At 39.3% G+C, this 16,926-nt stretch overlaps 1 protein-coding gene across 1 annotated transcript in view; it reads left to right on the plus strand.

Moving 5' to 3' along the window:
* TEX2 (testis expressed 2) overlaps positions 1–16,926 on the plus strand; it is a 112,423-nt gene that overhangs the window by 88,539 nt on the left and 6,958 nt on the right. The window contains exons 7-9 of the mRNA XM_070937740.1: positions 1,240–1,339; positions 6,305–6,437; positions 13,437–13,562. Of these exons, the coding sequence (XP_070793841.1) occupies positions 1,240–1,339; positions 6,305–6,437; positions 13,437–13,562 (359 nt within the window). The remainder of the gene's footprint in view (positions 1–1,239; positions 1,340–6,304; positions 6,438–13,436; positions 13,563–16,926) is intronic.

A 16,926-nucleotide genomic window follows, 5' to 3' on the forward strand; every position in this document is an offset into this window, starting at 1 on the left:
ATCCAGTCCGAACCGGGAGCATTTCACCCCGGTGCATGTGCGCTCCCTCTCTCTCTCCCTCTCCCTCTCCCTCTCTCTCTCTCTCTCTCTCTCCCTCCCTTCCTCCCTCCCTCTCTCTCTCTCTCTCTCTCTCTCTCTCTCTCTCTCTCTCTCTCTCTCACACACACACACACACACACACACCATCTTTATTTGGGAGAATAAATAATACATGCCCTTCTAGTTTAAAGCAAGCAGGAACCTTTTTTTCTTATTTTGGTCAGACAGATCTATCAATCTTTTGAAAGACCAATGAACATTGTTTAGAAAAAGTTCTACTAACCTTTCAGAAGACTGTGCTTAAGAGCCCACATATTGTCTGACTGGCATTTTACAAAATGCTAGTTCACCATGGGCAAGTGTCTCCAGGCCTCTGGTCTGTTTGGAGCCCAAGTAAAAAGGTTGTGGAGGCACTGTGGAGGGAATGGAGGAATCCTTGTGTCCTTGGTCACAGTGCAGGTAGTCCACAGCTTACAACCAGTCACTTAATGATTGTTCAATGTTACGATGAACTTTAAAAAAAAAAAGTTATTTATTTCAAAATTATGACTGCCATACTACCCCTATGTGTCACTTAGTCACATTTCAAGCCCTTGGAAACCAGTTCACATTTACAACCAGTTGTAGCATCCCACTGTCATATGATCACATTTTGCAATGATTTTTGCAGTTTTCTGGCAAAAAAACTTACTCTACTAGGTAAGCTGGATTCAGACTTATGACTTGGTTTGCTTAACAACCATGGTGACTCACTTAACAAGCACAGTAAAAACACTTGTAAAATCAAGTTCGGTCACATGGTGACTCAACTGCTACAACTTACAACCAAAATTCCAGGGTCAGTTGTGATCATAAGTTGAGGACTACACTCCTATGGCCTACAAAACTTTGCAGGGTGAAAGGGGTCTATGAAAATGTTTTGAGTTTCAAAAAGTAGAATAATAAGAACAAAACGTTCATACATCAAAATTAAATACACTTACGGCATTGTTACCACTTTATTATGCATATACTTGCTGTGATTTATTGATAAGTAAAGGTGCAGGTAATACTTTAATAAACCAGATTATTGTTTTCAGGGGCCTCCCGGGATCTTAATGTGGCCCTGGGCCATCCCAGGTAGTGTCAATCATTCAAACACCATGAATGTTGGGAAAAGAGAGAAAGCACTGTTTTATTCTATTGTTTTTCTTCTTTTAGTTGCCATACTTCATGAATGAATTAACACTAACGGAATTGGACATGGGAATTGCACTGCCAAAAATCCTTCAAGCCTATAAACCTACCATTGATTATAAAGGTATTGCGTTGAATTTTAATATTGTAGGATGCATTAATAATAAAAAAAACTATCATGCTGTTACCTAATCATAATGTGCACTCAATGAATATTCTCTAATCCTAACAATGTCTCTCTTAGACTGCTCTAACATTGTTTTTTTCTGCATCGGACTGCTTCTGGATGCAACATCCAAGCTGCAGCTGCACAGCAGGGAGGATATGATACAGCATAGAGGAACATCTGGTTAAATGTGCTGCACTGGTTAGCAGTAGGCTTCCGAGCCCAGTTCAGAGTGCTCAGGTTATATCTTTAGGTCTACGCAGTGGGGTATTGTGTTATCTCAGGCTCAAATAGCTTTGCTCAAATAGCATGAATAAGGCTTTTGGGGTAACAGCCCCCACTTTATAGAATCCCCTCCCCCTTAGACATAGCCCTAACCCTCCTTCCATTTTGAAAGAAAGGGGGGAAATACTACTGCACGGTGTCATTCTTACAACCTATGGCTGGGTAGCTTTTATTTTAACATTGTTGCAGCTTTGTTTTCAATGTTTGCCTTTCCTTTTGGGATTGGGTTGGGTTAGAAATCTCTTTAGTAAATAAATAAATGAGGGAGGAGTGGTGTATATAAATGCTACTTGAATTGATTGCTTCATTGCGTAGAGCACGGGTATCAAACTCGTGTCGTCACATCTGCAAACAAACCACTAAGCTCAGAGAGCACTAAGGGGGACATCTTTCCTAACTATCTGTGGTTTAATAATTTAATTTATTACAACTGCCTATTTTAGAAGACTCTGGGTGACTTACAAAATTTTTAAAAAGCCCAAACAACAAAAAACAACCCAGTAAAAAAAAGGCACACTATTTTTTTTTATTTAGTAACACGATATAAAACATTCAGCTAAAGTACAACTGCTTCTTATTGCCTGATATTGGAAAATTTGGATTTGTCATGAATGAAAATTTTATATCATCCGTGATCTCCTTGAATTATTATTTTTGTTTAATTTCATTACTAAATGAATTTATTAAAAAAGAATTGGTATTTGGAGCTTGCTGACTCACTGATTACATAAATGAAAGCAACTGAATTTCAGCAACTGAAATCACAGGAAAAATGTATTTGTTGGTTCTTGATCAGTGAGTTTATTTTGGAGGAGATTAATCAAATAGGCTCTATTCATGTCTGTTGCTTTATATAAATGCAATATCAAATTGTCAAAACAGCATCTGAGTACAAATTAATGAACTCCGAAGAAGAGAATTGTAATTTGAATGACTCTTTTTTGTTTTCATCCTATCATAGAAATAGAATTCAGTCTGCTCTTATTGCAAGATAGTAGGTTTTTTTAAAAAAGCAACACCATTTTTTCATTGTGAAACAATAGTGTGATATATTTGTAGAATTGGTTCATTCAATTTACTGCAATAGGAATGTTCCAGCCCTTGCAGAACAATTGGTGGCTATTCTTTGACTAGATTGTTACCGATACACGGCATTGTAAAATAAGGCATGAAAGCAAATTCCAGATCTTTGGTGCTGAAAGATAAATGTACTGGTTAGGACTTCTGAATGGGTATTATTTTCTGCCTCATTCAGTTTCACCCTTTAAAGATTTCGGTACTTTTCCAGTGAGTGAAAAATTCATCTATTTCTCAGGAATTACTCCTCCAAAGAAACTGAAGCTTTGACAAAGATTTCAGAGGCAATCAATATAATATCACATTATAATATCATTAAATAGCTTATTGTCTCCATTAGAGGTGCATTTAAATGAAAAAAGAGGCCACTTACTGCTTAGCTCTTTAGAGTTGAAAAGCAATCCTAATTGTGAAATTGCAGCATGTTCAATTTAGGAATACGTTCGTGGGTATATTATAAGCAGCTAAGTGTAAGAGAAAAAATGTGGACTTAGAAGAAGGAAAAAAAGGCGCTGCACTACATTTCATACTAACATACTTTACTGTAATGTTGAGGTAAATGTTTGAGGTATTTGGGGGCAAACACATCTGAGTTTAAGTACACCTGCCCCAGTTTATTATATTCCATGGTTTTTGTAGGACCTTACTTGAGGATTTCTCTTCATTTTACCTCTCAATAATCACCCTAGAAAATAGGCTTGGTGGAGAAAGTGTGTGAATTGACCAATTAAGTAGAGCCGAGAGCAGTGGTGGGATTCAAATTTTTTTACTACTGGTTCTGTGGGCGTGGCTTGGTGGCCGTGGGCAAAGGGTGTGATAGGCAGCACTCAGCTTCCTGCACCCCACGGAAGCAAAAACAGGCTGCAAAGGGGACGCGCTATCCCCCCGTGCCCCGTTTTGGGCCTAGTAGGCCTCCCTAAAGCCTCCTGGGAGCGAAAACGGGCCACCGGGGGGGCTTGCTGCCCCCCCCATGACCCGTTTTGGGCCTAGGAGGCCACCCTGCTCTTACCTGGGAGCCAAAATGTGTGTGGAGACTCCTGGAAGGGGCGGGGTGGGAAGGGGCGGGGCCAGCCAGCAATTTAACTACCGGTACCCCCAAACTGGCTGAATCCCACCATTGGCCGAGAGACTGTAAGGTACATTTGAACCTAGGCAGACACCTTAAGCATTATGCCAATGGCTTCCCTCTGAACCTGTTCATGCATCCATATTTGTTATTCTGCAAAACAAGAATATTAGAAATGTTCCCCATGATAAGGTTTTTTGATAGCCAAAATTGCAAAATGAGAATTAAGGGGTAAGTTTTGCACATCCTTACTAAATACGTTTGACTGCAGATATCACATTCCAAAGTGGTCCCTTCCTCAGGGGTTTGGCGTGTTTGGTTTGCTCTAAAGGGACAAGCTTCTTCACAACTGATTGTAAATAATACAGTGCAACTGCTCTGAGATGCTGATCCTTTTCATTTCCTGTCTTCTTTAGCGAAATAGGAACAATGTTTTGAGTCTGTGATGTGGCTGTTTTATCTCTCTGCCTCACAGATGCTCTCTAAAGCTTTCCCCTTTATAATTGCAGGATATTACATACAGATCAGAACAGTACAATTACAAACAGTTGCACTCAGGTTATTGCTAGTCTGCCTCAGATAGATGGATGCCGCCCTATGGAATTCAGGGCAGATGACAGGATCCAAATTGCAAGGCTGAAACATTTTCATAGGAGGTGTAGGCAGCCTTCATGTTTTTTCTTACGGTCTTTTTAATTGCCCCTTAAGACCGGTTCATAACCGGGGCATTTTTATAGAAAACTGGAAGGCAATATTTGGATGTTTTTAGAACTGTTGAATACAATATTAAAGAGCAAGGATGGGCATTTATAACAAGAGCATTTATTTGATTTGCAGCTTTCAAAGATCATGCTACTTAAATCTGGTGGCCAAATAGTAATTCTTAGCAGTTTTTATTTTTAAACTCTTGTTACAATTTTTGAAAATTTAACTGCCAACAAAGTAAATTTAAACAATCCAAAAATTGTAGCCCTATTGACTCTGATGAAATCATCATATCTCCAATCATAAAGTTGGTCCTCAATTTACGGCCATTTGTTCAGTGACAATTCAAAATTACAACGGTGCTGAAAAGATGGGTGTATGACCTATGTTTGAAGTTACAGTTATTGCAGCACCTCTACAGTCACATAATAAAAATTTGGGCCCTCCGCCCCTCCTTATGACTAACTGCAGGGGCACTGCAACTCTCCACACCTGTCTATCTCTCTACCCAGCCCACCAGCACATGCAAAGCTGCTATGTCATGCAAGCCTTTGGCCTCTCCCACATCCCGCTAGGCCGCAGCAGCCATGTGCAGAATGGTGTGAGGCAGCCTCTGTTGGAAGGCTGCATCTCGCATCAGCTGAGTGCACCTGTCAGCATCTGCAGAAAAACCCAAAGATAAGGAGAGCAATTTATTTCCTGAGTGTAATGAGGTGGGGGAGCTGACTGAAAGCTTTTCAGGCCTGGAGGGGCAGAGAGAGGACCCAAGGCCTCCTGGCCTACAACAGCTTTGTCCACCCTACTGTATCTTGTATCTGGCCCAGGCCTTGCAGAACCTCCCCCTCAGGCACCCTATTCTCTGCTTAATGATCCACAGAATCGCTTAACAGCTACAACTTGAGGCGCCAGGATTGCAATCATTGAGTGAAGTATTTGTGTGGGTGCCTTGCTTAATGACCACAATGACTTAGGATCAAAATTTCAGGCTCAATTGTGGTTGTAAGTTGAGGGTTATCTGTATTCCTTTGTAGCACAAAGAGGAAAATTTGATCAGAAGGGGGGGAAAAACATTAGACAGCCTATTTTTTATGCAAAGATCCTACATATAATATAAATAGTGCTATTCCAGTGTGCAGTGTAGAAATTATTCCACTTCCATTTTTCTGAATAGATTTGCCTCTCATCCACACTGAAATGCAGACATCCAACAGCATGAATGAATGTATGTTTGTGCATATATGTATTAACTGAGCTCACATACTATTTGTCTGAATGCTACAAAACATCCTTTCCCCTGTGTTACTTTGGAGGCTCCACTGTCACAAGCTAGCAATCTATGAATTTTATAGTGTATTGTAGGATAAAAATTGGTCATCAGGTTTTCGTAAAATGAAAAAAAAGTGAAAGTGAGTATTCCGTAGCAAGTCTCTTTTTGAGAAAAAAATCACCCTCTTATTTTCTAGAAACTCTTTGGATTTTGGAACAATCTAATTGCAAGATCAATACAGCAGACTAGAAACACTATTACCAATTAGAATGCTAACATTTTCTAAATCTGCTGACTTATCTAATGAAGTCTTTACATCATGCTTGCCTTTACCGAACAAATTGCTGTTTACATTTATAATAATAGCCTTAACTTCTAAAAAAAAAAGGTGGAAATAATCTGAAGGCACCTGTGTAATTTGCAGCCTGTGCCAAATTTTTCTCTGGAAAAACCTTACTTGTTACTTGTTGAAAAATACTTCTTGTTGTTTATATGTAACATAATGTTGTCCCAACAATTCTAGGACTTTGGATTAACCTGGAAATATTGTACAATGGATCTTTTCTGATGACCCTCGAGACAAAGATGAATTTGACCAAACTTGGGAAAGAACCTCTGGGTGAAGCATTAAGATCCGCAGAATTTGGTAAAGAAGGGTAAGGAATATTGTTATCAGTTAAATTTTTATAGAGAAAAAAATTTGTAGGTGCAACATTCTGCATTTATCCATGAAAGAACCCAATGACCTCTTTATAGTAAATAATGTAGGACAGGTAGTCCTCAACTTACAACAGTTCATTTAGTGACCGTTTGAAGTTACAATGGCACTGAAAAAAGTGATTTATGACCATTTTTCAAATTTATGACCGTTGCAGCAACCCCATGATCATGTGATTTACATTTGGATGCTTGACAACTGGCACTGCCTTGTATTTATGACAGTTGCAGTATCCTGGGGTCACGTGATCAGTTTTTGCGACCTTCTGACAAGCAAAGTCAATGGGAAAGCCAGATTCACCTAACAACCATGTTTGTCATTTAACAACTGCAGTGATTCACTTAGCAAATGTGGCAAGAAAAGTAGAAAAATGGACAAAACTCACTTAACACATTTCTCACTTAGCAACATAAATACTGGGCTCTATTGTCATTGTAAGTCAAGGACTACGTATAATTGTTTATGTGAAAGCTATCGTACACAGTCTAACTCTGTTGCCCCCAAGCTCAAAATGCATTGATGAGCCTTTTGTATATTGTTACTGTTTTATGCTCACAATATGTATTGAGTTATACATTAAAAAGTGGGATTAAAAATATAACTATGGCGGCAGCAGGGAGCAGGTGTCTGCAGAGCTGGTCCAGCAGGATTTGGGCTCCAGCAGTACCTGTCATTGTTGAGCCATTGTGAGCTGTAGCAAAGAGTTCAGTGGCCTATAGCAGGGGTCTCCAACCTTGGCAACTTTAAGACTTGTGGACTTCAATTCCCAGAATTACTCAGCCAGCTTCACTGGCTGAGGAGCTCTGGGAGTTGAAGTCCACAAGTCTTAAAGTTGCCAAGGTTGGAGACCCCGGCCTATAGTACATGTTTAAGACCTCTGCCTTAGCCATCCCAGCAAACGGACTCTGAAATATAAATATTTGTGCATATTGGGCAATGTATATACAGACCAATTGAAATTTCAACTAGCCACAAAACACAATTTTTCTTCTCTCTTCCTTCCATTTCCTCATCATCTCATGCTCAAGTCCAGCCTGTGCTTAACTTTGGGTGAGATTTTAAATTCTCAGATGTGTTTAGTTCTCCTGTCAGGCTGTTTGCTGTTTTCCTGCTGAAGGATCCATTTATCAGCCTTGCAGGAAGATGGGCAAACTCCAGTAAAGCTGACATACATACAGCTTGCACTAAATGGAAGAAAAGATAATTTTGCTGTTGGCATAATTCCCAAGCTCTTAGGAAAGAAGTATTGCTACAAAATATGACTGAGACTCAAGGCACAATCAATGAATGTGTTTACATTCTGTTTTAATAAAAGCTGAAATAAACAGGTTGTATTTATGGATGAATTGTGACTCATTTTTAAATTATTTTTTCTATTGGATCCTTCTCCGTTGATTTCATATTTTCGTTGGCTATCTTACCCTGTTTATGTTGACACTAGATGTAGCCTATTATACCTTTCACATAACTCTGCAATAGTATATATTTTTGCCTCCTTCTTCTCCCAAAATGCTTGACTTCTATGTACATTTTAAAAAATTAAAACTTGTCAGCTATATATTTTAATTTATGTTTTCATAAGCAGTGTACTGTATGTGATACTTTAATAATAGTCTAGATTACACTATATGTCTTAGGAAAATGCACTTTTAAAAAAGGTCAGCTAATTCTGTTTATTTCATGCTGGCCAAATAAAGTGTCTTAATAGAAATTAGCCAGAGATTATTCTATACTGTCACTTCTCTAACTTAACGCTTGTTCTTATTTCCCTTTCATTTTCTTTTCTTTTTAATAATATTTGGATTCATCAATCTGGGATTTTTTTCTGGTGAGTGGTATGTGTCATATCATCCCATTCTGTGTACTGTTGATTCTGTTAGTGCTGAAACGTTCAGAAGTGTTGAAAATACTGTACAGTGCTTTTGCTACACAACCTGGGTATGGAGAGGTTAATTCTCTTGATAATTAGCTTTAATGCACATACAATTGCCTTCTCAAATGCTTGATCAAATCTGTATGACTTCCATACTTCATAGCTGAATGTCCTGGATACTAGTTCTAGCTAGAATCACTGCAACAGCTCCTGAAGTAATAGAGGAAGGGGAGTCTTAAAGGGATACTGTTTCCACAGTTCTTGAAATGTCTGAAGTATGTCTGCCTGTGGGGGTATTGAGGGATGGAGAAATGTGCTCTCTAGATTTGGAAGCAAACATCACTTATTCAGGAGTGAAATGCTCCTGGTTCGCCCAATCCGGTAGCGATGGAGGCAGGTGGTTCGGAGAACCGGTAGTAAAAATCCCTGCCCCCCATGCATAGCTGAGCCGCACAATCATCAGAGGCTTTTTTTTACTTTTAAAAGCATTTTTACTACAACCACTTCAGCCGAAAAAATACTTTCAAAAATTAAAAAAAAAAAGTCTCTGATGATTGAGCGGCTCAGCTGGGATCATCAAAGGCTTTTAAAAGAAAAAAAACCTTTTTTTCTTTTAAATGCCTCTGGCGATCCAAGCTGAGTTCCCTGATCGTCAGAGGCATTTAGAAGAAAAAAAGTCTCTGCAGATCAGGCAACTCAGCTGGGATCGTCAGAGCCTTTTGAAAGTATTTTTTTACAACCTCTTTGCTGAAGAGGTTGTAGAAAAAATGGTTTTAAAAGTTTTTTTAAAAAATTGGCCACGCCCACCCAGTCACATTACCCCACCACCACCACCAAGAACTGGTAGTAACAAATTTTAGATTTCACCCCTGCACTTATTACAAGTAGTACTTCTCTAATATTACTGATACTGCTTGAAGACAGTGCAGTTCCAACACTCTAGTTTGTCTAAATATCTACCTTATTCACACCTGCAATGTAAAGCAGTAAGTCTGGAAAGATTGAGCCATGGGTAGAATGATAAGTATGAATGCTTCTAAATTTTGAATTGTTTTTTAAAAAAAGACCTTTCAGAGCTAGCCTTCTGAATTTTATCTGTAAATAAAATTGTGTGCTAAATAATGAAGGTGCCCGAAGTGCAAATAATAATGCAGTTTCATTGCTATTCTGGTCTAATATTATTAGAAAATCCTATGAATAGCTCTTTTCTTCATGGTTGGGTGCTTATGGCCAGAGATAGTTAAGTATTTTATCACAGAACACTGCTTTTCCTTCTTTATGGTTTTAAAGAGAAATTTGAACATTTATCAGAAGGCTTGTAGCATTCTGAAGTATTTTTTTTTCTTGCTATTGTAATTCATTATAATGAATTAAAAGGAATTAAAAGGTAACAAGGATATTTATTTACATTATGACATTTATTTCCTGCCTTTTACTTGGAAGCTCAACATAAAGTATAAAGGGCCTTCTCTGCTGTTGCTCCTGCCCTCTGGAACATCTTGCCCTCCGATGTGAAGTTGGTCCCAACCGTCCTATCTTTTTGTAAGGGCCTAAAGACGTGGCTTTGCCAGTCGGCTTGTGGCCCCAGTGGGGGAAAGGCACAATGGAGGTGGTTGATTGAATAATAGCAGATCCTACCCTCCCCATGTGTCTTTGGTTTTAAGGTTTGATTTTAACATTTTATCTTTTAACTAAGATGTAAATGTAAGTCACCCAGAGTTATCATATGGTAAAATGGGCAGCCAATAAATTTTATACATACATACATACATACATACATACATACATACATACATACATACAGTGCAACAATAACCCTATTGTTAGATTGGGTTGAAAGAGAGAGACCTCTATGGCTGAAAGTGTATTTGAACTTAGCTGTTTGAAGCACAAAATTGAAAGCCAAGGCATTCATTTTATCCTTGGCTTAAAACACAAGATGATAATACAGATTGCCAACGGTCATTACAGAAGTAAAATAATTGGATTGGATTGGTGGTGGACTTCTTACTGTTCTGTAGCAAAAGCGATGACAATGTCATCATTTTAGAAAAAAACACAGAAGCAGTTCCTGAAACTCCAGACTACAGTTACTATTTGCCATGGCTATGACTTCCTATTAAGTCTAATCTAGTGAACAGAAGCCTGTGGAATTCTTTAAAAATGATCAAGAGCTTTGTTCTGGGTGGATTAGAAGATGGCGAGAATGTTGCTCCCCTAATTGAAAGTTGCTGGAGTCTATCATATAAATCTTTCTGGAGAAATTCTGAAGAGTAGGAAAGAAGTATTCATAGCAATCTATAAAAGTTGGCAGGATGATCTAGATTATTTGTTTTCCCAGGTAGTTAAAGGAACATTTGTCAAATTGTGCAAGATACAGAAATTTGAGTTAATTTCTAAGACAAGGGAAGCTAATGATGACATGTCTAACCTTATCATTATCCTCATGCTGTGACAAATCAGACATTGGGATGCAAATACAGTGGTACTTTGGTACTCATAGTTAAATTATTCCAGGAGGTGTGATGAGTACCAAAATCAATGAGTACCAAACAAATTTTTCCCATAATATAGGGATAATATAGTGAGTCACAAGGCAGCCAACACCGACAAGTTCTAGCTTGTGCATTGAGTACCAAACAAACAATGAGTACAGGGACAAAACACAAAAGTTTCATGTCAAAATGTGTCGAGGACCAAATTCGATGAGTTTCAAAGCAGTTGAGTACCAAGGTACCATTGTACTTAATGGCACCATTTGAGTGGTGGTTACCATGTGTGTGTCTATCATTTCATGTTAGCATGGTTTGCTGTGGAGTGATTGAGTTTTTGATCATATAATTTTTTGTGTGAAACACTTGCTGATCAGATTGGTATAGAACTTTTGGAGAAATGGTGCAATACAGAAAATAATTGGTCTTATGCTTCTCTTCTCTAGGACTTCCAGAGAGTTAGGGTTAGGATTATTGTCATCTTATTACAATGACGATTTTAATTTTTCCTTTGATGAGCATTTGTAGGCTTCTGACCTCCCCAAATATTATCAAAGTCATCTTTCCATTTACTGTTCCAGAATCACACTCCAATCTTTGGGCTCTTAGGAATCAGTTCCCTCTTGTGACAGTTTGACTACTTTTAAGGGGGGGAATTAAATACCTTTGTTATTTTATGTGGTTGTTGCATTTGTTTTAATTCTAAAAATTTGGCTTGTTAAACTGTGAACTAATTTTACTGGAAAGAATTTTCTGACCTGTTTTTCTTTTGGTCTGGGATGCACCTTGATAAAGGATTGTAAATTGTTATTGGGGTGTGGTGTGAGGGAAGAAAAAGAAAAGGAGATTCTCTGTTCATAACACTGAAACATAAAGCAAACAAAAAGTGACTGTTTATTCCTGGGGACTGGTACAAGAGGCTACATACATGTTATGTACAATACATAACAACAAAACGTTAATTAAAACAGTAAACTTATTTTAGGAGAGATCCGTGGGTGGGTGGAGAGCCTCTTAAATTACTTCTTTAATGTTATCTACTTCAAACTGTTCCTCTTTCCACTTTTATCCAGAAAGGCTCCCAATCAACCCAAAGGGAAACTATCTTGGGGAATTATGGGTGACAAAAGAGATTATTGGCAAGAAAAAGTTTAACGATCTCTTGAACAATCTTTATCTTTACTCTGTAGCAGGGGTGAAATCCAGCAGGTTCTGACAGGTCTGGAGAACCGGTAGCGGAAATTTTGAGTAGTTCAGAGATCCGGCAAATACCATCTCTGGCTGGCCCCAGAGTGGGGTGGGAATGGAGATTTTGCAGTATCCTTCTCCTGGAGTGGGGTGGGAATGGAGATTTTGCAGTATCCTTCTCCTGTCACACCCACCAAACCACACCACATCCACCAAGCCACGTCCACAGAACCGGTAGTAAAAAAATTTGGATTTCACCACTGCTCTGTAGTGATTGAATTTTTAAAGAGCTGTTCCTTTTTTTTCTTAAAAAAAAGTCACATAATTATGTGGTGCATTTTGCAGTCAGCTAATAGATAGGCAGTTGCACAGATTTTGCAAAAGTACTGTCTCTATTACGCACAAGGGAAATAAGTCCTTTCTCAGCTGGGAAGAAGCTTGAGGTTGCTGCCAAATCAAATTTGGCTAAAGACATTGGTCTTCTTTCTAACTTTGCCACCTACTTAACCTAGGTTTAAAGAACAATCTCTCGAGAACTGATTGTGAATAGATTTCAATCCCAGGAAAAGCTGTGGATGAAATGTAGAGGTGCTGAGCATTTCTCTCCTTAAATCACAATTCACAATTAAAACACAATCAACTGGACATTTCTTTTTAAAGATAGCTTGAAATGCAAGAGGTCCTGCAAAGATGCTCCAAGCTTTATGGAAACTCTTTCTTAGCATGCCAGGCACACTTTGCATCTGAGGCTGTAACTTGTCTTTTGCATTTATTTGCCAAATGTCTTGTTTAAAATATTTCTGATTCCATTACTGCTAGCAGCCTAGAGCAGGGTGCGGCTAGGACTCAGCTGTGGTGTTGGGATAATGGGCTAGGCATGTATGTGTGGAAGAGACAGTGGAAGGAATATATATTCTTCTGGAAGCATGCAGCACTTACAAAATCAATTCTGACTTTTCATACAGCAATTCATTTGGACCATAGAAGCATATCCCATTACGTTTAAAAAATGAAAGTACATGCCAAGTTTCTCATCATAATCTTAATGTTATAATTGCCAGCATTGTATTCCATTATATTGGGAAGTTAGATATGAAAGAGACACATCCTTATATGTCTTTAATTTATTTGACATTTCATTCTACCGCATGTAGGATATTCAAATCCGTTTCCTTTTATTTTAAGCAAAGTCTGGCACAGTTGTGTTCAGGGAAAGCAGATTGATGTACAACATTTCTAACCTTTGTCTGAACTCCAGTGCACTTAAAAACAAACTGGGGAGACAGAAGTGAATAGTAGAAAGTCTCTAATTGCTATCAAAACATTGTCCTGACCAACATTAATGAAGTGTTGCTTCTGTCTTGACCTGTGTCCTTCCTTTCAGTTTCAGGCCAAGGGCATATTGCCTAGCAGACAGTGATGAAGAATCTTCTAGTGCAGGATCCTCAGAGGAAGATGATGTTCCAGAAGCATCAGGAAGCGAAAAGACTTTAGTGGCAGGAGCAGAAGGGTGAGTCTTTTTGCCTTTAGGCAGCCGTTGGTTCAGTTTATCTCTGCCTGTTGCATGCATTATCAACAGTGGTGCATCTTTCTTCCATGCTTAGTCATTCCATCAAAGGTATCTTCTCTGTCTGTCTTTAACATTAAAAAAAATCTAGTTTTGTCTCTGTGTGTGTGTCTCTGTGTGTGTGTGTGTGTGTGTGTATGTGTGTGTGTGTGTGTGTGTGTATACAAACAGGCACACACATATACCAAATGGTTATATTATTTCACAGTAAGTTTTTGTAATACTGTGTTTCCCTGAAACTAAGACCTCTCCAGATAATAATCCCAATCAGGCTTTTCAGCGCATGCGATAAAATAAGCCCCCCACCAAAATAAGCCCCCCACCAACTATTACACGCATGTACAGCCAGTCTCGCCATTTCCTCTGGTTGCTTGCCACGCAAACAACATGATGTGAGGAGACGAGGCCGGAGGGAAGGGAAGGGGGGGACACGCCCTCCCCTACCTGTTCTTTGCGCCAGCTGAGTGGCCCAATATGTCCCACCCCACCCCAATGGCAATTTGGCGAGAAGTTTTCTTTTATAGTGTGTTTCCCTGGAGACAACGGTGAGGAACGCGATGGAGCTTGAAAGGTAAGACCTGCGTCTCGCTTCTCGCCCGCCCCACCTGCTATCCCCAAATTGCATCCCTAAAGGGGGCAGGTGGCTAAGCGAGAGGCAGGAGCCCTGCCATGCCTGGTGAGGGGTGGGGGAGAAGAGATGGCAAGGGGAGACATGTCTCGCTCCACATGTCTTGCTTTTCCCCGCCCCACCTGCCACCCCTCTCGATAAAGAGACGGTGGGGAAGGGAAGCAGCTGTTGCCATTGGGGTGGGACATGTTGGGCTGCTTGGCTGGAGGGAAGAACAGGGAGGGGGGGCGACGGCAGCAATGAGACATCCAGTCCCATACTCACCGCCTCCTGCACCCCTAAAATAATAAGGACCCCCCCCCCGATAATAAGGCCAAGCCCTTACTTGGGGGGGGGGGGTGTCAAAAGAAAATAAGACCCTGTCTTATTTTCGGGGAAACACGGTACTTGGAATCAAACGCAAAAAGTATTTTGGAATATATAGAAATGATAATATATTTCCTATCCGCAATTCCTTAAAACACATTTTTTTCTTGGGTTGCACAATTCTACCCCGTAGCTGCAATGCAACTCTAGGAAAAGACATTAGGAATTGCCTTGCGAGGGTTGAACCTGCATATACAATAAAAATGTCACAAGAAGGCCCATATACAGTTCTTACTCTATTTGAAGCTAGGAGAATATGGGCCAGACAGCAGGGCTCTCTCGGTTATGGCCTCTGCACTTTGGAATTCCCTGCCTTTGAAGATTTGAGTAGCCCTGCATCCTGACACTTTGTGGAGCCGTTAAAACAATGTCCCTTTGCTTTGTACCAGGATGGAATGTTTCTGTGGGCCATGGGCAGGATTCCTATTGATTGCAATACTTTTTCTTTTCATTTTGTATTTTAAATTTTGTACAGATAATCCAGACTCACCACATTAGGGCATTTTACAAAAACTGAGAAGTCAGTCAATAATAGCAACACAATTGGTTTAAGGAGTTGCAGGGATGTGTTATGTGCTTGCCTCAAATGCTCTGAAGATATTATACAATGTCTCAAATTAAATTTGATCTATATAGGACCGTGATGGCGAACCTATGGCATGCGTGCTGGAAGTGGCGTGCAGAGCCATCTCTCTGGGCATGCCAGCTGTTGCCCGTTTGCTCTTCCAGGTTCCAGCATGCACGTGTGCTGGCCAGCTGGACTTTGCGCATTAATGCATGTCAGAAACCGGAAGACCAGGTGACCAGTACGCATGCACACGCCAGAAACCAGAAGCTCAGCTTTCCGACACATGCATGCATGCCAGGAAACTGCTCTTCCAGTTTCCAGCGCTTCTGCGTGTGCGCACTGGGGAGCTGCTCTTCCGGTTTCTGGTGTTCCCACGCTCACACGCACACACTCCCATTTCAGCACTCGGTGCCGAAAAGGTTCACCAACAGTGATATAGGATATTTAAGCTAAGAGTTAACTCTATAAATGTTTCAATACTTCCAGTCTGTATATATCATTTTAATGCTTTTGGTAATTCAGTTTTCAGAGTGCCAATTTTACTGGCCATATCATCTGGAAATAATTAGATACTTCTTATTACAGTAATCCAAATGGCCTTATCTCATTGGGTAATTCTTAATTATATTTGCTAGTTAGTAGAAAAAAATTATAAGGGATATGAGGCAGCCCTGTTTTTTCCATGTGTGGTATTTATAAATGTACAAGTCATGATGTAAATTATCTGGTTTTGCAGATGGCTGTTTACTGCAGTTATTGGATAAAAGATTTAGGATGAATTAGGTCTAAGAAAGAATTATCTTCATGCTAGCATTTTCATGTATATAGCTGCTTATTTTACAGTAAACAAATTCAGTATGTAAGAACATCCAGCTTGTATATTTCAAGTGCTACCAAGAAAGGAGAATAGTATGAGCTGAATGAAATATAGTTCTTTAATCCAAAATAAATGTTTCATGGATTTTTCTGAATTGCTGGTTAGCTAGCTGATGTCCGAAAATATCTGTATGTTAGTGCAAACAAACATTTATATAACAGACGTTGAAATGTTTCTTTGGACTAGCATATAGATCAATGAAGCTTCTTAGCAAGACTGTAAATAATTTAGCAACTGTAACAGATGATCGAACTTGCAGAAATAATTATTTTCCTGTAGCTATTTTTAAAAGTCTTTACTTGAGAGAAAGATCATTCTGCTTTATCTGTTGCAGAAAAAAAGATCATTTCCCCCCTCCCCATTTCAGCAGAGAGGATTTGCTGCTGCTGCTATTTAATAATAGGGTAGTAATAATAATAGTTGATTATTGCCAGTCAACTGCAGATCATCCAAAGATTAATCAATAGACCTTAAAGTAGACCTTTGGTTGCATAGATTATGTTTAGGAGCATTGTCAAATTTCTAGCAGGTATAGCTTATTTATAATCTTTTTTTATTTTTGTATATTTAATATTTATATTCCCCAGCTCCTGCCAACATAGCAGTTTGAAAGCATACAAATGCGAGTAGATAAATAGGTACCACTTTGGTGGGAAGGTAACAGGGCTCCGTGACAGCATTCTGGCCACATGACCACAGTAATGTCTTCGGACAGCGTTGGCTCAATGGTCTTGAAACGGACATGATCACTGACCCCTATAGTCGGAGACAACTATTTGAGTAAAGTCCCCGGGGGCTCCTTTTTTTAACATTTATATTCTGCATTTCTAATCTACTGGAATACATGCCAAGTAATAATCAAACATAA

This window comes from Pituophis catenifer, unplaced genomic scaffold (assembly GCF_029215685.1).
Source record: "Pituophis catenifer annectens isolate HBS135680 unplaced genomic scaffold, rPitCat1.0.hap2 SCAF_2, whole genome shotgun sequence".
Lineage (NCBI taxonomy): Eukaryota > Metazoa > Chordata > Lepidosauria > Squamata > Colubridae > Pituophis > Pituophis catenifer.